At 37.1% G+C, this 22,163-nt stretch overlaps 1 protein-coding gene across 2 annotated transcripts in view; it reads left to right on the top strand.

Moving 5' to 3' along the window:
* Nucleotides 1-10,431: 10,431 nt before the first annotated feature.
* PAT2 (protein affected trafficking 2) overlaps nt 10,432-22,163 on the top strand; it is a 39,868-nt gene continuing 28,136 nt past the window's right edge. For both annotated transcript variants that reach the window (XM_082882744.1, XM_028225464.2), the window contains exons 1-5: nt 10,432-10,768; nt 11,925-12,001; nt 12,435-12,684; nt 13,673-14,302; nt 21,803-21,976. In XM_082882744.1, the coding sequence (XP_082738870.1) occupies nt 10,553-10,768; nt 11,925-12,001; nt 12,435-12,684; nt 13,673-14,302; nt 21,803-21,976 (1,347 nt within the window). In that variant the 5' untranslated portion in view covers nt 10,432-10,552. The remainder of the gene's footprint in view (nt 10,769-11,924; nt 12,002-12,434; nt 12,685-13,672; nt 14,303-21,802; nt 21,977-22,163) is intronic.

The raw sequence follows: 22,163 nt of genomic DNA, 5'->3' as shown, positions 1-22,163 counted from the left end.
GCCAACCCTAAGAAACTACGGATCTCGAATGCATTCTTAGGTTGTTCCCAATCTTTATCTTGGATGAATCCACAGTCACCCCTTCCGCAAATAACACATAGCCTAAGAACTTAACATTTCTCAACCAGAATTCACATTTTCCAAACTTAGCATACAGTTTATGAGCTCTAAGCAACTTAAGCACCACTTGTAAGTGTTCCTCGTGCTCCTCCTCAGAGGGTGAGCAAATCAAGGTGTCATTCACAAAGACGAACACAAAACGGTCTAGGAACTCACGGAAGATCCGGTTTATCAAATCCATAAAAAACAGCTGGTGCATTGGTTAACTTAAAGGGCATCGCTAGAAACTCGTAATGGTCATACCGTGTATGGAATGCCATCTTCGGGATATCCACCACCCTTACTCTCAAGTAGTGATAACTCGATCTCAGGTCTATCTTAGAGAAGCAACAAGACCCCTTCAACTGATCAAAAAAATCATCTATACGAGGCATTAGGTACTTGTTCTTAATAGTTATCCGGTTTAGCTTCTGGTAATCTATATAAAGTCGTAACTCACGATCTTTCTTTTTGGCAAAAAGAGTCGGTGCTCCCCAAGGTGAAGTACTAGGGCGGATAAAACCCTTATCCAACAATTCCTAGAGTTGAATTTTCAACTCACTCAACTCAGCAGGTGCAAACCTATATGATGCCATGGAAATCGGTACCGTACTAGACACTAGATCAATAGTGAACTCGATTTCTCGATGAGGTAGTAAACTAGTAAGATCCTCGGAAAAAAACGTCCAAGTATTCACAAACTATCCTTGGCAACTTAACTCGGACTTCGTCATACTCAGTACTCAAGAAGTTGGTAAGAAGACAACTAAGTTCACTTCGCCCACGCGGATCAGACACCGGTGATAAGGCTCTATCAACTCGGTCCCCCAAGAAATAAAAAAATCACCGCTCAAGGTACATGTAGTAACCCTCTGTTGGTAGTAATCTATGATAGCCCAGTATGATGACAAACAATCCATACCCAAAATAACATCAAAATTAGACATGTCAATCAACACAAATGCAAAAGGAAGTCGAAGACCGGCAACCTCTATGTCACAACCCCGACACCCCTGCTTTAAAACAACCTCACCACCAATAGGTGATTCTATAGAGATAGGAAATGCTAACTGAGCCAACTCTAACACCAAAACTGATACAAATGCAGGCAAGATAAATGAATGAGATGCACCAGTATTAATCAACACATTAGCAACTGAATTGCAAAACAAGAAGGTACCTCTCACTACCGAATGTGCTGGTACTAACTCTGGCACGGTAACAACATACATACATCCAGTAGGCCTCTGCTCAACCTACTCACTCTTTGGAGCATAAGCCTGATGCATTGATTGAGCTGAAAAAGCTCCCTGATTGGCCCTCGAAGCTTGTGGCCCTCGAGGCCTATGCTAACTGTGCCGGCTGGTGGCAATGTGTCTGCCTCGAACCGGACGCACCAGATGTGCCGCCCAACTGAAGGCAAAACCTCTTCATATGCCCCGCCTGCTCACATTGATAACAAGTGAGCGACTAGGCTCTCCCCTGACTCTGGCTTTGAGAACGAGCAGAAGACGATTTAGATTGCTACTCTCCTCCTCTCTGCGGGCAAGCTGGAGACTTGTGGGCTAACTGGTCACACTTGTAACAAGTGATATCTCCTTGACCACCTCTCCCAGATCCCGAACTCAGCATTGGAAAGGTAGATCTTGACTGAGCCCCCTGGGACGATTGGGGGTTAGAACCCCTCTGCCTTTTATAGTCCCCTTGAATATCCTGACTCCTCCTAGAGCCCCTCATCCTCTTTTCCTCCATCTGTATTACGGTTTCCAGATGAGCTACCACCTCCACAAGGCGTCCATAATCCCTAATCATCAACCCGATAACTTTGAATATGAGTCCGGTCCTCAACCTCTTCTCGAACTCCAAACAACGACGCTCTTATGTCGCTATGAGTTCCAGTACAAACCTAGACAAACTAGTAAATGTGGCCTTAAACTTAGCCACCAGAGTGTTCAATTGCACAAGTTTGGAGAATTGATCTCTCAACTTCTCCCTAATAATGGGAGACAAAAACTTGTCCTGGAAGACGTTGACAAAAGTCTCTTAAGTCACGCTAATGCTCCCATGGCATACTTCCACCACTGACCCTTATCTCCCTTTAACTGGAAGGATGCCAAGGTCACTCTCAGCTAGTCATCTTCGATGCCAAACATCTCGAATGTTTTCACTATTTGTTCCAGCCACACGTCCGCCTTCAGTGGCTCATTGGGATCACCCACAAACTCATCCAGATTCAACCGGAAAAACTCTAACTTCAAGAAGGGCGGCCCTGCCTCAAGTACTTGGGCCTGGACTTGATTCTCAGCCTTGAGAATATCCATAGATTCCCGCAATGCTCTAGCCATTTCGTGAGCTAAGGCACCCATGGCCTGTTGACCAACTGGTTCAGCCACGTTGGCCTGACGAACCCCTTCATTCTACGCCGGAATCTCATCCGGTAAAGGCACTTCATGCCTTCTAGGCCTATCATGCCTGCCACCACCACATGTAGCACTTGTGTCCTTTAAAGCTTTTGGGAAGTGCATTTGAATCCTTTATTTTATTTTGGGAATTTTTGGTGTTGTTGTTTCTTAGTTTTGGAGGAGTACAAATCAATTTAAACTTGTTGGGATTGCTCGTCCATGCTTGTTTACGTTGAAAAGTTGTTTGGGAACTTAAAAATCTTGTTCTAGGGTCGACAGCGGTCTTGGAGGTGTCGACACCTTCCTTTTGTTGTTGGCCACAAGGGTCGACACCAGTCTGGGAAGGGTCAACCCTTGCCCATAATTTGCTTGCTGTTTTTTGGTGTCGACACCAGTCTGGGAAAGGTCGACACCTTGCCTATTGCAGTATTTGCTTTTCTGTCTGAAGGGTCGTCCCCTGTGCCCGAAGAATCAACACTTGCGTATAATTTTCAGCTTTTTGGGTTGGTTTGGGCCCTATTTCTTGGGGGTTTTTGACTAGTCCTTTTTATTTGACTTTAGAGCAATTCTCTACTATATAAATAAACCCAAACCACTTTCCTCTTATTACTTTTCCTTTTTTTTTCCCTCTCAAATCGTGATTTCTCTCTCATCTCTCTAAAACTTGACTTTTCGTACCTAGATCTCTAGATCTACTCACCTAGAGTGATCTTTTCACTACGGTCCTTTGAGATTAAGTGTAAATCTTGTCTAGAGCTTTGTTTTGATCCAAGTAGAAGTTGATTTTGACAACTTTGGAGTTTCAACCTTATTTTGCTCATCTTCTCTTCTAAGCTTGAGGTAGAGATTTTCTTTGAGTTATATATATATTTTTGCAAGATCTAAATGATTTTCGAAATCATCATTTGATTTGTTTTGAAAAATGGATTGTTGATTCAAGAAGGTGAATGATTTTGAAAGTGGGTTTACTTTCTTTTTCCTTCTAAAAATAGAAATTTATGTTTTTGAACTATGTTGATGAAAGAAAGATGTTTTTTGTGAGATCTTCTCAAATATTTGAAGATGAATGTTTTCGGTGAGAAAACCTAAAAATTGGGAGTTTTTAGAAAGATGTTGAAAATTTTTGGAAAATGTTGCTATATTTATTTTGTGTGCCAAAATAAATGATGTTGGAAAATTGTTTATTTATTTACAGATAAATGATGTTTTCATAAAATATGAGAATTGTTGAAGTTTTGGGAATTGTTGTTTAAAAATATTAATATAGTCTTGAGATGACTAAATTGTTAAGATTGCTTGAAATGTGGGAATTATGCTATCCCTTGGATGAATTGAAATAAAAGTATTTATTCATCTTGTGAAATTGCATTGAAATGAGAAATGAGAATTTTGATCACAATGAGAATATTGTGTGGGAAAATTGAAAGTGAAAGAAATATTGCATTGTATTATTAATCATTGCATTGGCATATTAATTCATTTAATAATGAGGAGCTTTGAAATTAATTTGAAAACTTTGCATTTAGAAAAGAATGTTGAGAAACAAGTTTTCCTAAAATGGTTTTGGGGTAAATATGGTGGTAAGTCTTCAAAGGTGGTGTAGATTAAAGGTGTCGAGCCTTCCAGTTAATACTGGTAAAAATGACAGATTAGAGGTGTCGAGCCTTCCAATTGATACTAGTCAAAAAAATGACAAATTGGTAGTACTTGTATGGTCTACTTGCAGACACCGACCTAGAGATTACCAGAGTTGTATTTACTGCCCCTTGAGTTAAATTGTTAAGCTTTGAACAATGAAAATTGCATGGCATCATTAAGCATGATGGTTTTCAAAAGATGAAGATGTGATTTATCTGTAAAAAGGCATAGCATGGCATATACATTCATTTATTGAGATTTGTATAAAATGTATATACTTTGTTAAGGATTTCCTACTGGGCTTTATGCTCACCCTACGGGATTTTTGTGTAGGAAAAGATGTGGTGATTCCGCCTAACTGAAGGCGTGGAAGTGTGTGTGTTAGGAGTACAATGCTCTCATTTTGCGTGACTCTGTTTTGTAAGCCAAGGGCTATATTTGTGTGGGTTTGAATAACTGTTATGTGTAACCAGGCTTAAGCCTTGGAAACTTGTAAACCCTTTGGGATATTTATTTGTTCCTTTACTTGTTGTCGGATTAATGTATTATCGCATGAGGAACTATTTACATTATGAAATGCAAGTGTGGGATTGTATGATTGGTTTTCCTTAAAAAGGACCATGTTTATTGTATGATCATTTGGGTATGAAAATCGGAGTGTTACACCACATCTACGTCTTGACATCCTAATGAAGGTAACAAAAGAGATTAATACATTTACAAATGTGCCGAAACTAATTCACTGGTGGACAATAGTAATTCATTCCACATAAGCACGTAATCACGTAAACATATACGAATTTCATTCTCGGATAATAACTGTTCCGTGGCATTGCTAGAGTTCCAATTAGAAACAACAGTGATCAAGTGTCTTTCTAATAGGACTCCTAGAAATCCGTAGACTCAATCAACATCCTAGAAATTAAATCCCATACCCATATAATCACATAAGCATGTTATCACATAGCATCCCATATATACTAATTTCTCTATTAAGCGAGACAAACCCATTATGGTAGTAACCATTTTCCAAGTACTCAAAGTATTCAAACCCGATATGTTCTGATACTAAGTTGTAACGCCCCCAAAATAAATACAAGAATCCAACTCCAAACACTAGTGCAAAGTGATATTAATAAAATAAGAAACTTTCATTAATCTGAGTTAATATACAAAAGGTGATACATGCAATATACATTTATAAATCATTCATCCTGAATCTACAGCATGTGTTACAAGAAACAATAATGTATGAAAGCTAAATAGGTATTCATATGCCCTAAAGGCTTACATCTTTCCAAGGTCGTGCTTGGTTACAACAAAAATGAGACATAAGCTCAATTCAAACAAATTCCTAGGCTTGTACAAAAAATGAAAACAAAGTAAACAAAAGTGAGCCTTTAGCTCCACAATCCACCCAAGCTAAGTCCTTGGCGAAGGCATATCACCAGCACCTGAAAATGTTTTTTCCAAGCAGGGTGAGCCAAAATCAAGTAGAAACAATCTAGCCAAGGTTCTGAAAAGTGGTTGCAGTCGCTGTAGCGGTGGCGGTGGTACGGTTGCGGTTGCGAGGTATAAAGACCGTAGGAATCGTGAATTTTTTTATTTTTCGCACAATTTGAAAAAAACTTACTGATACGCATAATTTTTTTCCATGATCATATTTATTGGGTTTAAAAATAAATATTGATCAATTTTTGTAAATTTTTAAATAGGATCCAATATATTTCATATTTTTAAATCACTATAAACTGAGTTTTTTACATTTTATTTTAATAATTAATGACTTTATATTATATAAAAAATTAATCACTAACAATTATATATAAGATAAACAATAACAAAAGTAAGAAAATAAGTAAGAGCCTAAATATATATATATATATATATATATTTAATCAAGCCAAATAGATAATGATCACACCTATTATTATTATTATTATTATTATTATCAAACAATACATAGATAGACACACAAAGAAAATGGTTGAGTGATAACAGCTAATAGAATAGCATAGGTCTTACAGTTTCAACAAATCAATAACATGTTCTTCATCTTCCCTCTTCTTTCTCTCTTTCTCCTCCATCTTCCCTCTTTATCCCTCTTCTTCTATTTTCAGCTTTTTTTTTGTGTTTTTTTTTTTAAAGAAGCAGTTCACAACCGTTACGTAACAAGCCGTTACGATCGTTACGGCACCGTTATGACCGCTACGACCGACACACCTGTGAATCTGAATCACACTGCAAAAGCGGCCGTAACGGGGTGGCTGTAACCACCACAATTGTTATATAATGGTGTTATGTAATGGTTGCGGCCGCTTTTTAAAACCTTGAATCTAACATAATATATGAATCTTAATAAAGATATAAATATGATATGCATATATAATGCCTATAATAAGATCATTCGTATTCTTACCTGATCATAATATGCCAAGTTTCATATTTCAAGCCATTTTATCTTAATTCATTTCATGACAATTCATTTCACCTCAATCCATGAGTCAAGTCCATTGTTATCCAGATAACCCAACTGAGGCTATAACTTAATAGTTCTTTAACCATACAATCATTACACAAGCATTTCAAATTTGCCATTTTACAGAAATTTCATCCGTGGGATTGGCATCCATGTATACGTGCAGTTTTTAGGACTTTCACCCTGGACACATAGGCCAAAACACAGTCATATTCAATGACAACAAATAAGAGATTAGTTTTAGTTCAGCAAATCCTCATGCAATTACTACAACAGACATAGTTATCCTCCACCGATAGTCCAAAATAAATATTTCTAGACAGATATACAATCTCCAAGACAGATAAATTATCCAAATTTTTATAGGTGAGAGATAATACATATCAAACTCTACCATTTATATAAACATTCATCTAATTTCACAATCCTAATACCAATTTCATTATTTATACAAAATAATTACTTGAAACATTTTAGAGTAAAACTTCATTTCATTCCAAATCCAACCCATGTGTTAAAATCAACAAATTTAACACAATACATCCTCATCTACACCCATAATCATTTTTAATACCTTCATTTGAAAACTCCTCTTTAAATTTTAAATCAAAATCCTGAGTTTGTCTAAAATCCTCCAATCCCAACATTATTTACATAATCAACAAATAACTAAGTTAAAAATCATAGGAGAGTGTAGAATGTCCCTACCTCAAAGTTAGAGGACGAGAAAAGCAAGGAGAAAACTTCAAAGATGCCGAAATAGACTTTTGTTCGGATCAAAATAGAGTCCTTGAGATGCTTGACCTTTTTCCCAAAAACACTAAAGTAGAGAAACCAACGAATCTAGGTTAAAATGTAGAGAGAATGTGAGTTCTAGAGAGAGAAGCTCAAGATCTAGGGTTTTGAAATATTTTAGAGAGAGAAAGAAATGAAAAGTGATGCAAAAAGTGACTGTTACGAACTGATATACGCAGAGTGTGCTAGAGTGCAAGAGTTGACGTTCGAGCGTCAGGCACTATAAGTTATTCCACTCGAGCGCAGGAAGTGAAGCTCGAGCGCAGAATGCATACTCCCAGTAGTTTTGCAGACAGCAGACCAATGCTCGAGCGCAAGAAGGACGGCTCGAGTTGAGCGTAGAATACACTCTTCCAGTAATTTTGCAGACCTGCAAAAGTACTGAGAATTCACAAAACTCGCTTGAGCACACAAAGCGCCGTTCGAGCGAAGGAGTAAAATATTGGGCAACAAAAGTTTTGAAACTAAGCAACCAACTTGACCCAAACGCAACCACAATAACCCATTAGTCAAATTTTAAGAAAATATAAAGGAAACAAGATATGGACAACAATACAAAACCATGAAACCCGAGTCCAAAATACAACAATGGTCGGGTCAAAACTAGAATCGCTATAGATCATAGCCGTTGATTGGAGGTGAGCGCGATCATACGATTGAGATGGCACCCAATTATGATCAGGTGTGATCAATCAAGGCATCTATTCGGTGTGAGGTTGATCTTCACCATAGATCGCTAATCCAACAATCAAATCTGATTAGATGTGATCAAAAGACAAAAGACATGAACATTCAATTATGTGCATCAAGGTCTATAAATAGGCAGTGAATTTAGTCATTTTAATTATTCCAAAATCCTTAAAGCATTCATACAATTATCGTTTTCTCTCACTCTTGATTAGAGTTTTCGATCAAGAGTTTCTTAAGCAAAGTTTTTATATTTCTTACTGATAATCAAATTCTACAGACTTGCTTATCAGTGTCTTAGTTTTTTTGATTATATCAAGTGTATTCTGATCTACTGCTGTTAGTGCAAACATCGATAGATTTGATCCTTAGATCTGGCTTCATTGTGCCGTGGAGACGAATTTACTGTAACCCCCTGCACACTTTTTGGTGAATGCAAATATTGTCTTTATGAAAGCGACTAAGTAACGCGACTTGAAGCACCAAATCTCTGTTCTACATAGACAAGATCACGGCCAAGTTTTGAAGATCCAAAGACCACCAACTGAAGAATTCAACACTAATTGTTTCAACAATCTTCGGGGTTGTTTGAGATGTTCTAAATAAGTATATTTTTTGACTTTTTATGAAATATGGATTAAGTATGGATTGAGTTTGAAGTGATGTGGTAGAGAGATGATGTGACTTAAATAAGATACTGTGATTTAAATATGATAGTGACTTTTTGACTTTTTCAGAGAATGGCAAACAAAGCCTTAGATCTAAGCCTAAAGTTTTAGATCGGGCAAGGCTTAGGCCTTGTTGAGCTCGAGTGGACCATTTCTACACCCTATTAAGGTTTATTCTGACCCAAAAAAAAAAAAAAAAACTAACTTATTATTAGTTTATTTAAGTCAGGTCATTAGTCTAGGGTCCGTCTCCCACTTTTCGTAATGGAAGAGATTCACAAAATTATTTTTTGATGTCTAAGATCCCTAAACATATATCAGAGAAATTTGACCTTACCAAATCAAAACTCATCTCTCTCTCTCTCTCTCTAAACTTCTCCATTCTCAGACCTGTCTATATCAACTCTTGTTCCTCACCATTGACTTCATTCTCCAGCCGATTGAGCTCCACCTTCACCGTCAATGGCGTCGCCGCTCAGGGTCTTCATGTATGATCTTCCCCATCGATTCAAGTCGGGATGCTGAAACATCGGAGATCCGACGAAACTCCGGTGACTTCCTGGACTCTGCCGCCGTGGCTTGGAGACAAACAATCGTCTGAGGATTCGAATTACAGACGCAAAGCAGCAGAGATGAGAGATCCCCCAGCAAATCCTCACCCCGCAGCAGCCCAGCTTAGACCTCATTTTCACTCTCCACAACACCACTCCCTTCGGATTCACCTGCAAGACATGCGTCACACCTTGGCACGTCACTTGTCTTTCCACTCTCCCTCAAACCTTAGCCAATACTGTCCAGTGTGAGTGTCCCAATTGCTCCGTCATTGCCGATCCTAATCTCATCGACAAGCCGGCCGCTGGATTTGAATCCACCGGGGATCTGATCGCGGTGATTCGAGCGATTGAGTCCGATCAGTCCTTGACTGTGCAAGAGAAGGCTAAGCGAAGGCAACAACTCGTGAGCGGAGGCCTCAAGAATTTCTCAAATTTCTCTGGATTGAACCCAGAGAAATTTGAATTTTCTCTGGGTAAAATTCCAATTTCTCTGGGTTCATTTTGACCGATTTTAACTGATAATTAAGTGCTTCAAAAGTATTAATCAAAGTAGAAGACTTTTTTGTATTCAAACTATACAGGACAATAGTTATTTTAGATCTTGATGCATTGGATTCAATAGAATTGTTGTTTTGAACTGTCATAATTATGTTATAGCAGTTGGGTACTTCAATGGAGATGTCATTGAACTTGTTAAATTTTTCCATTGCTATCAAACGTTTGATGTATTTTATAGATGTCAGTAATTAAAAAGATGAGATGATGAGTTTTGACATTTTGCACTACAAATGCCATGCAAAAATTAGTAAAGAGCCAGAGAAATTTGTGCAATGAGAGAATTTTCCTAAATAGATACACAAATTTTCTCTTCACAATTTTCTCTGGATTTATTTTGTACTTAGAGAAATTTCAATTTTCTCTAGTTTGAATCCAGAGAATTTCTCTGGATTGATGTTGAGGGACCTTAGACTTCACGAAAATATTTAATATTTTTTATATTATAAAATCTTAATATCAGGACCTTAAAAAAAATATTTTTTTTACATGTCATTTAAAAAAAAAAATAAAAAAAATAAAAAAGGCAACTTTTTTTTTCTTTTTTTCCTACTTCCCTAATTATTTTTCACGTTGGCTTCGGTCTTCGGGAACAAGTGCAGACAATCTCTCTCCTCTCTCCGTGATCGGAATTGTGATACAGAGCAGAACCGTTGCTCGAATCCCTGGTATAAGATGTTCCCACAATTCGGCGCCACTGCAGAGTCACTGAGCAAGGCATCGACCATGGTGTTTCGGATCGGTACGGACGCTCACCTATACGACGATCCCGAAGACGTCAACATCGCTCCGCTACTCGACAGCAAATTCGACTCCGAAAAATGCGAAGCTCTCAAGCGATTGCTCGCTCTCATCGCCCAGGGCTTCGACGTCGCCAATTTCTTCCCCCAGGTCATATACCACTGTTCTTCCTGTTTGATTGCTGAGAAAATGAAAGAAACAGAAAATCAGTTTAATATCTCCATTGTGTTTGTTCGATAAGCAGACTATTTTGTATCAATTCAATTATGAGAATTCAGTTTCTTATTTTCTCAGAGAATTGATCTGCGATCAAACAGAGACCACTTGTTCAACCGATTAGTAAAATTTAAACTTGTATGATTAGGAGAGTGTAAAATTTGATACTATTGTTTCGGTATATATTCATGTACAGGGATGAAAATGGATGATACTGTCGGTGAGCCTAATGATTCTGTTATTTAAAGCCTTAAAACAATATATTACATCAAATAACACGTCGTTACGCTATGTTTGGTAACTTAGGACAGAAAAGAAAAGAATTGATTACTTAAGTAATAAGAGAAAAGAAAAGAAAAGAAATGATTGTAATTTCTCTCATTTTTGTTTGGATAAGTAAGAAATAAAAGAAAAGAAATGATTGTGATTTCTCTCCTTCTTGTTTGGTTAGATTTCATTAAGAGAAAAGAAAAGAAACTATTTTATGTTATATTACCCAAATAACCTTTTTATATTTTCAATCATTTTATTTCTTTTATTTTTATAGGGGCAAAATTGGTATTGTGAAAATATAAACATTTGTGGATTTCTTTTCTCTCCCAATCTCTCCACTTTTGGGAAGATTGAAAATAAGGGTTATGAGAGAAATGAGTTTCTCTCAATTTCTTTCTATTTCTCTCCATTTCTCTCCACTTAGGCCCCGTTTGGGGACTTACCTTTTTAGCCAAAAAGCCAAAAAGTTACCATTTTAGCCAAAAAGCCAACAACTCATACCAAAAAGTCAAAGATTCTCTTTTCTCTCTACTTTTTGCACATCTTTTCGTAATTAGCCAAAAAGTCATCCCAAACATATAAGTTTTTTTTACCTACCTTTTTAGCCAAATAGCCAAAAAGTTACTAAATTAGCCTGTTCCCAAACGAGGCCTTAAGATAACCAAACAAAGAAGAAAAATACATTTCTTTCTATTTCTTTTCTTTTCTCTCCAAATCACTCAATCCAAACACAGTGACTGATGATCTAAGCTTCAATCTTTCTTTGAGAATTGGTTACTGATATGGACGTGTCTGTGTTTCTTTGTGGGGCTAGCAGGTTGTCAAAAATGTGGCGTCTCAGTCACTGGAAGTAAAGAAGCTGGTTTATTTGTACCTGCTGCACTATGCTGAAAAGTATGCCGCATACAGTAATCTTTAAACCACCTCTTTTTCAAACCCTTTTCATGAAGCACCCAATGTTTATTTATATACAAGTATGTGTTCATATTTATATCACATATATTTCTGCCAGTTACTATGCTCCTATGGTCATTTGTGAAATTCATGGGGTTGAATTTCTTATTTCACGAACTGTTCCAAGAAGTAGTTAAGTTTTGTAACCAAGCTGCCTTGACCCAATCATCAAACTTACAACAGCAGTTTGGAGGAAGCTTGAGTTTGGTTGTTTGCTGGTTGAACTGAATAACTGTTTTTATAATGTGTTTGAATAGAGACATAAAGGTTTTTGTTCGTCAATAGAAACCAGTATGTATATGGTGGTTTGTCTTAAAATTTAGCATGCTAGTTGAATTTGTATTGCTTACTTCTCTGTTCCTTGTTATTCTAGGCGTCCAAATGAAGCATTGCTATCAATTAACTATTTTCAGAAGGACCTGGGTGATCCAAATCCTTTGGTCCGCGCATGGGCTCTCCGTGCCATGGCAGGGATCCGTCTACATGTAATCGCACCTCTAGTTCTGGTGGCTGTGGGAAAATGTGCTAGAGATCCATCTGTATATGTTAGAAAATGTGCTGCCAATGCCCTCCCCAAGTTGCATGATCTGCGCCTGGAGGACAACATTACGGAAATTGAAGAGGTCAACTTATATAAATTTTTTATTACTTTTTAATGCTACTATTATTATGATCAAAGCGTAACATAAGGGTATAATAATCAAAAAAATAAAAATAAAAAATAAAACATTAAATTTTACAGTTTATTGAGATATCTTGGAAAATAAAAGGTGGAATGTTCTATTTTTATGCGTTATTCTTTACCCTTACTTTTTTTTCCACTTGAATAGAGTAAATGATGCTCAAAAGTTCCAGTGATTCAGAACTTTGGGTGTTCCTGTTATTTGGTTGTTTGATTTTTGACTTGAGAATTTTCTTCAGCTGCCATTCACATGGTATAGGGAGAGCGTTCTTTCTATTTCCCCAATAACACTGTCCATATTTTTTCTACGATTCCAAGATGGTGTGACACATATAACGCGGCTGCATGTGTAATCATTAATTGAAAGTCCAATTATTCATATCTCTCAAATGAGGGTCAGTTTCTGAAACATGTCTTAAATTGTTAGGTTCACTTCACACATCATTCCTTCTTTTTGACTTATATACATTCATGTGATTGTTGTGGAGAAGAAGGCATTTGGTGAGATAACATGCGTTTTTGGTCTTGATTTCCAATATTGTTGTTAAATGATATGGAAGTTGGCCTTTTACTTGCTGTATCGCATGATTGCCGCAACTTGAAATCTGCACTAGTTTTGTATACCAAAAAATAGATGTAGAATTTCATGCATTCTATTTTGCATGCACATGTTTTTTCTGTCATTATCAGCTTGCCATCAGTATGTTTTCTCTACAAGCACAGTGTATGCAGATTTCAATGATATCATGATGTATTCATGTGGCACTTTCATTTTTGGAAGTGAGGGCTTGTTATGCTTTTATTCTTCTCCATGCTAAGGCTCTTTTTTTTGAGCTGCAGAACTTTGCTATTTCTACTTTTATATCTATCATTATAATATTTGAGGGGCTTCTGTTGTTCATCAATAATGTCCAATGTTTCCTATGCAGATGGTTGGAATATTGTTGAATGACAATTCTCCTGGAGTAGTTGGACCTGCTGCTGCTGCATTTGCTTCAGTTTGTCCAAATAATCTGTCTCTGATTGGACGAAATTATATAAGATTATGTGAGACTCTTCCTGATGTGGAGGAGTGGGGTCAGATTGTCTTAATTGGGATCCTTTTGCGTTATGTAATTGCAAGGCATGGGCTTGTGAAAGAATCCATTATGCTATCTTCTTGTGCTACTGTGACTTACCATTCTGAAAATGATGATCCAGATACTAACTTTGAATTAAAAGAAAACAGGAGCAACAAAGGAAGTGGCACTTATGAGTCTGAATTAGCAGAAATGGTCTCCAGGAGTTACCTTGAAGGACCAGAGAAATATTTATCACGGTCAAGTCATGCAGACAGGGGTTTCTTTGGATTGAATCTTTCAAGTTTTACCTCTTCCAAAAGCAATTCTGATGTGAAAATCCTGCTGCAGTGTACATTGCCTTTGCTATGGAGTCATAATAGTGCTGTGGTACTTGCAGCTGCAGGGGTGCACTGGATTATGGCACCAAGGGAGGATGTCAAAAGAATTGTTAAACCACTTCTGTTCATTTTGAGATCATCTAATGCCTCAAAATATGTGGTATTTTCCATATTCTTTCTCTGTGTAACGTTTTTTATATGACTTTCAATTTCTTATTTTTTTAAGCTTCTTGCCTTATATTTGCATGTAGAGTTTTGCACTGTGTTATTAGAAAACGCTAATGCCCTAGCGAATTACGTATTGGTACGCACGTTTAGAAACATGGTACACTTTTGTTCCAAAACAGTAAATTTAGTGAACTGAACTGAAGCGATCCCAAAAGTTGTTTCTAATATATTTCTTTAAATGTTACCTTAGGAGGAAAAAAATCAAATATAATGAGTTAAATCTAAGGTGAGTTAAGTTTTGACAAGACAAAATATAAAAAATGGGCCATAATGCTCATAGAAATGTTTTGCTACATGAAAAAAAAAAAAAAAACTACATTTTATTGGATGTTTAATAGTTAAAGAGAAAATTACACCAGAAGGACCTTCAATTATTAAGTGTAATTAATACAAGTCTACCCCAATTTAGGGTTGCAAATGAGCTGAGCAGAGCCGAGCTGAGCTTTTCTGAGCTCGAGCTTGATCGAGCTCGAGCTCGAGCTCGTTAATATTAATGAAACTCAAGCTCGGCTCGGTTTGGTTCGGTTCGGCTTGGCTCGATAAGATTTTTTTAAATATTATTTATATTATTTAAATAAAAATATTATTAATATTATTTAATATATAAATAATGTATTTTTACTATTATTTATATATATTTATATATTATTTAACTTATAAATAATATATTTATTGTATAATTTAAATAAAGATAAACGAGCCGAGCTTATTCGAGCTTGAGCTCGAGCTCGGCTCATTTACTAAATGAGCCTAATATTTGAGCTCGAGCTCGAGCTCGGCTCGTAGCTTGTTCATGAACAGCTTAGTTCATTTGCAGTCCTACCCCTATTGTATCACATTTTAGAGCATGTAGCGTACAACGTTCTTGTTCTCGTTCTCATTCTCGTTCTCGTTCCACGTACCCGAGCGAACCATGTTCTAAGTAACATAGGTTTTGCAGTGGCATTTGGTGACTTTTGACTAAGGAGAGCGTGGGCTTAGGTAGTGAGAAAAAAAAGGGAGCTACTATTAGCCCGCACATAATTTCTTAGGATAGCCATTACTTTGGAACCCCATATACCAAAATGGATCCCTACCTTTTCTTCTTTGAGCACCCACCATAATCCCAACATCGCCCTCCCTTTCATTGAGCCCCCCACCTCCGGCCACCCTTCGGCAACCCCCTTCTCCATTGCAACCCTTCCTCGGCTGCCCTTCCCCACCGGTGACCCCCTGCCCCAGCTCTTTCCTCCACTAGCGACCCCCCTCCCTAGCTTCCCTTGTCCTCTTCCGTCGCCACTCACATCCACCTTAGCCATCTCCGGTGTCACCCCAAACTCCTTTCCCTGCGCAACACCGCCACCCCCAACCCCTCTTTTATTGGTGTGCGCATCCCTTGCAGCCCTTTGTCTCCCTCCAACGCTGCCCTGTGAAACCCTAGCCGTGCCTTTGCAAAACCCTAGAATTTAAGAGAGAGAGAGAGAGAGAGAGAGAGAGAGGGCTGGAGGGTAAGGGCTGCTGTGGCTGTGGGCTGGGGGATTGTTGTGAGGGTGAGTGGGTGGTGGGGAGAGGTTGACGGATGATGAGCTAGGGTTGAGGGATGGGTTGGGGAGTCTGGAGAGGGACAGAGAGGAGTGAGGTGGTTGGGCGGCGGTGGCCGGAGTTGGGGATGTGCGGAGGAAAGTGGCCAAAGCTGCTGGCAGTGGTCGGAGTTGGTTGTGTGGGTAGGGTTAGGTTTGGGAGGTAAGTGACCATGGCAAAAAAGAAGTTTGCTATAGGGTGAAATTGTAATAAGATAATATTTGGATAATGGGGGGTCCAAAGTAACTGTGTGGGGGCTAATAGAAGCTGCCGAAAAGAAATGATGGCCTAAAATTTGAACCCAAATAAGAAAAGGAAAAAATGTCCAAATCAAGCATAATGGAGTAGCATGATGTTTGTTATGTAATAATCTTATTAGGATTCTCCCAATTATTAAGATAATGCTCTGAATACAGTTTTTATTTCATAGGAGAGTATCAACTTTAGATAAGCCTGTTGTACTGGTAGTTGTTAGTGGGTATGGAAGTTAGACTGTGCTATCTGTGTGATTAAATAACTTGTAGATGCCATATGGCTTTGGAAAAGGAAGAAATTGCTTGGAAAGAATAGGACCCTCACTTGAAACTGGAGCTTTTCACTTTTATTTTATTGTTTTAATTTAAGTGCATGAAGGTGTAAGCATCACAGTTACTGTTAAATAAATTAGACATATGAAAGCTACCAAAATTTTGGAATCAAAAGTGCTCTGATAAGAAATTTATTTTAATTCTATTGCAAAAGAATATTTTCTGATTATTTCTAAACTTAAGGTTGAAAAATGTAAAATATATTCTCTCCCATCTGGTGGCTGTTAATCCATCCTTCCTACTCTGCTATAGGAGCATTGGAACAAGCCTTATTGGAATTCAATTTGCGGCTGATTCTTCCTTTAGCTGCTGGTGCATGAAATGATGAAATGCATATAATTGTAATCCAATATTAAGCTTAGTTTTACTAGTAAGATGTAGGCAATTCTGCAATGTGCATCAAATATAGACTGGAGATACTGTCCTATGTGTTAGAATTACTTGGTTGACATTGCTTCTGGCATAGCTAGTATTGAACTTTTAATGGACTTTGGCACATTGCATCAACTTTGAATCGGTGATTCTTTCTGTTCTGCACCTTAAAGATGACTTCACTTGTTGAGAAACGGAGGTGAGAGGAGAAAGTTTCGAGTAAATTGCTTGTTATGGTTTCTGCTGATAACTACTTTTAATTTTCAACTTTACCATACACACTTTCGAGATCAAAAGGATAAATAGCTTTAGTTTACATAGAAATTGTGCTACTGATGATCTAGAACTATTCTACAAGGCCAAAATTTAATTAAAACAAATTTTGAATTTTTAAATGTATTTTATGGTGTAATTTGGCACCCTTACTCTGCAGTGAGTACATTGGTGCTTTGCTTAATAATACTGTTAATACATGTCTGGTCAACAGTTGCATTTTTCATGACTGATGGTTATGACAAATATTACTTCGTGTAGTTTTCTTCTATTAAATATCTTTAATATTCAACTAAACTGTTAAGATCAAATGTTGATTTTTCTTAAACCTTTTATTTATTTATTATTTGTTTATTTATAATTTGCCACTCTTGGTCAGCAGTATGTAACACTAAGGGGGTGTTTGGGAATTGAACTTTTTATTGGCTTTTTGACTTCCTATGAAAAAACATGCAAAAAAGTAGGGAGAATGAGTTGACTTTTTGTAGTGATTTTTGGACTTTTTGTCTATTTTTACCATCCCCAAACACTCCCTAAGTGTTTGTTTCAAAATTCAATCAATACCTTTTTTAGCATGTATTGCATTCCCAGTGACTAATGGTTATAACCGTCACAAAAAATGTCAGTCTCGTGTCATGTTATGCATGTTACTGCAAAAGTTATATTACTGCATTGATTAGTTTTGGGGATTATTTGCATTTGCTTTTCTGAATATTAGATTCTTTTTATGTTTCTCTTTGTGGATGTTTGAGGGAGCCTTCTGGGCAAGGAACAAAATTTATACTTTTTCCCATTAGAAGGGCCAAAACGTGGCGTTGTTTCAAACACTAGTGGAATAGTGAAAAATACTAGTGCTTGACCAAAAAAAATTAAGTTGTGTCAACACGAATTTAACTTTACATAAATGTTTTTACTATTTCTTTCAAAAAAAATAAAAAAAAATAAAAGGAGGTATTTTACTCTATTAGTAATATTAAGAATATAATTACTATTAACTAATTAGCTTTTAGACCTTATTTTGTTGGGATCTTACACTTTTAGAATCATTTACACTTGTGTGTAATAAAATTGAGTTATTTGACTATACTTAAGAATTTTTGTATTTTTTAATTTTACACTTCATTTTATGTGAATGGTAATGACCATATAAAAATTATATGTTAAATTAATCAATACTAGGATTTTATACAGTTTGATAGATTTCAATAAATGTTTCCAAATATTTGAAATTCTCTTGTTGCATCCTAAATATTGCTAAAACATTTCTAAAATATTTTTGAAATGTTTATATTTTCATGCTAATCAAAACAATACATCGAAACAAAAATAATTCTTTCCTTTTGGAAAGTATGGTGAACACTTATGAGGCAATGAACCGCCTAAGGTGGGCTGGATGAGAGCTGAGTGACCTTAGGACATAAGACAGAGAGAGAGATTGCCATGATACTTGAATGACCATATCTCTTGCAGTTTGAGGTTGCAGACGTAGTGGGATGTGCTCCTTAGGTACAAAAGGGTATGGAGTATGCCATGTGTGTTTGTCTTCATTCAAAGTTGTCTTTGTCTGTAGATCTCTCTCTAAAACCGAGGTCCAAGTTGCTTAATGAAGAGTGGGATGAGTGGCTTGACAAACCCCTAAACTCTAGCTACTGAGCCACATAGCCCTAGGGACCTTGCTCATAGGCCACATGATAGTGCTATTGAATTGTGTTCCACATCACCTGGAGTTGCTCTATCTGTGTTGGTTATAAGGCTCCAGATTCCCTCTCCTTAATACCTGGATTTTAAGGAGAAGTGTGGGCTGAGCTTTTCAATTTGGTATCAGAGCTTGGTTGGGCCTGTGACTGGTGTGCCGTTTGTCCGGCTACTGTATCTTGTGGTCGAGGAGGGTGTGTTGAAATGTGTCCCACATCGCCTGGAATTGCCCCCATTTGTGCTGATTATAAGGTTTCAGTTTTCCTCTCTTTAATACTGGGGTTTTAAGGAGAAGTGTGGGTTGGGTTTTTCAATTTGGTATCAGAGCTTGGTTAGGCCTGTGATTGGTGTGCCGTTTGTCCGGCTACTGTATGTTGTGGTTCAGGAGGGTGTGTTGGAATGTGTGCCACATCGCTTGGAGTTGCCCCCTCTGTGCTGGTCATAAGGCTCTAGCACACACTTCTCCTTATAACCAGCACAGAGGGGGCAACTCCAGGCGATGTGAGACACATTCCAAGACACCCTCCTGGGCCACAACATATAGTAGCCGGACAAACGGCACACCAGTCACAGGCCTAACCAAGCTCTAATACCAAATTGAAAAGCCTAATTCACTCTTCTTCTTAAAACCCAAGTATTGAGGAGAGAGAATCTGGAGCCTTATAATCAGCACAGATGGAGCAACTCCAGGCAATGTGGGACACCTTTCAAATTGAAAAGTCCAGCCTACACTTTTCCTTAAAACTCAGCTATTAAGGAGAGAAAAACTGAAGTCTTATAATCAGTACAGATGGGGCAACTCCAAGTGATGTGGGATATATTCCAACACACCCTCCTGGACCACAACACAGGTCCAACCCAGCTTTGATACCAAATTAAAAAGCCCAGCACACACTTCTCCTTAAAACCTTTTAAGGAGAGAGAAATTGGAACCTTATAATCAGCACAGAGGGGGCAACTCCAGGCGATGTGGAACACATTCCAACAAGTGCTCAGCCTATGGTGCTCCATGATTGTGGTACCAACCCCGATAGGGTCCCCTAGACCTAGCCCCCAACCTAAGCAGGCGTGAGAGCAGGAGGGTGCCATTGGATGGAAGGGATTACAAGGCATAGGAGAGGCAGGCTAGGGTGGAGAACTACTTAGGTGGAGGCTCACTTGATCAAGGCAGGTCTTACTAAGTATAAGTGTTTTAAGAGTCTTGGGTTTGCATGTATCCTATATATTCTTTGCTGGATTTGCAGTCTCATACCACGAAATTGAGATTTTATATAAATTCATAATGTACAGCGTTTTTGAAAAGATTAGTAAATACTGTATTGTTTTTAAAAAAAAAAATATTTGTACATATTTTATTTATCAAATATGTAATAGCAAATGTTACATTTATAAGTATGATTCATATGTGCATTATTAGAGAAAAATGTGAATTTCATATTATAACACCAAACGAGTTTGCACACGCATTGTGTGTGCCCATCCACGAGTTTATTTAAAAAATGACAATTTTGTTTTTTTTTTTTTTGGTTGACATTCTAAAAAATAATGCTATGCTTTATGCTGTGTGTGTTAAAAAATAGCCTTTTATTAACTAATAATTATAGCTATTCATGAAATATAAAAGTTGGACCTATTTTTAGGGGTAATTACACCCCAGTGGAATTTATTTATTTACTTTTTTACATATACATGAAAAAGTTTATAATTTTAATTATTAATATTTATAAAGTTCTCAATGATTTGTAATTATTTTTTCAAAAGTCCATTGATGTGATATTTCCCCTTATTTTTATTATAAAAAATGAAGAACAAAAAATTTTGGGCCCAAAGAAGGCCTAAAACAGTAAAGGACAACTAGAAAATAGTTTGAAAAAGGCCCAAAATAGTAAAACTCAAACCCTGAAATCGATCCACATCCACCCACCAACCAGCACAGTTTTCTCAATCCACATAAGTTTGGACGGATGGCGGATGGGCGGCCACCTGACCCAACCCGATTTGCGCGCACCCCTACTTCTAAGTAAGAAACTTGTGTGAAACTCACTCGTGTTGAGGAAGAAGCTTGCTTCCAATTGAAATAGAACCTCTCAAGCATAAAAATTTCAAAGAAACAAAAGAAAAATAAGTCAAATTCATTATAGTACTTTCTATTTACAGAATATTTATTTATAGTTAACATAGACAATTTGTAATTGACATTAATCTGAATAATTTATATTTTAACACATATTACAACTAAGCAGAAAAAAATAATTGCTAGAATATAGTTATATATTTAATATATAAAATATATACATGCTTCCATAGGCGCTCCAACCTTAGAAACTTCTATATGCCCTCACTCCCCCGCTCTCGCTCCAGCTTCCATCCCAGCCCTCGCTTCGTGCAACTAAGGGTGAACAATACCTGCACATTTCTTTTCCCTGGAAGATTTCTATCCTCTCTACAGAGGTCATTTGATAACTGTATAAATTTGTATATATGTTTTGGTGGTTGAATGCATGGATGTTTATATTCTTGTTGGTTGCAAAGGTGGCATGCTGACAAGTATGGTTAAGTGTGTAAACAATTTGTTGTGAACTTCGCCAAATTATAAAAATCATACTTTGCATGAACAAACATATAATTATTGTGATTTGTGACGCATTAGTGTTTGGTCTTGGCACCTTTCTTTTCTTCGTCTTTATTCTTTTGGGATTAAGGATGGTGTTTTTGCCATGGTTTTCACTTTTATTAGTTTGTGTATTTGTATGGGCTGTAGTATATTGGTTGATACTGGCTGGTGCATTAGTGATACCTATTCCAATGCTACCTGAAAATATGTTACCAGTGAGCAGCTGTAACTGGATTGTTCTTGGGCAATTTGGTTACACCTTGGCAATGCTGCATTGCTCAAAACCTTCGTTTTGGTTATTTACTTGCACTTTTATTGACTGTGTGTGCAGGTCCTCTGCAACATTCAAGTGTTTGCTAAAGCGATGCCTTGCCTTTTTTCTCCTTATTTTGAAGACTTCTTTATATGTTCTTCAGATCTGTATCAAATAAAAGCTTTGAAACTTGAAATATTGTCTTCCATCGCTATAGATTCATCAATCTTGGTGATTTTTCAAGAGTTCCAGGTATTTTTTTTTTTTTTTTTTTGGGTATGGTTATGTGTCTTTCATTATCTGCAATAATAACAAAGTAATTTCCTTCAACAAGGAAGTTTGTCCTCCTTGAAATCTTTTCTAGAGATGATATAGAACTTCATCATTTTAGAACATTTCGTTAAAAATATTTTCTTTACCTAAAAATTTTGTGAAGTAT

The sequence above is a fragment of the Camellia sinensis genome, chromosome 8, assembly GCF_055761805.1.
Source record: "Camellia sinensis isolate YWXY chromosome 8, ASM5576180v1, whole genome shotgun sequence".
Taxonomy (NCBI): domain Eukaryota; kingdom Viridiplantae; phylum Streptophyta; class Magnoliopsida; order Ericales; family Theaceae; genus Camellia; species Camellia sinensis.
This window is presented reverse-complemented; position numbering and strand designations above follow the sequence as displayed.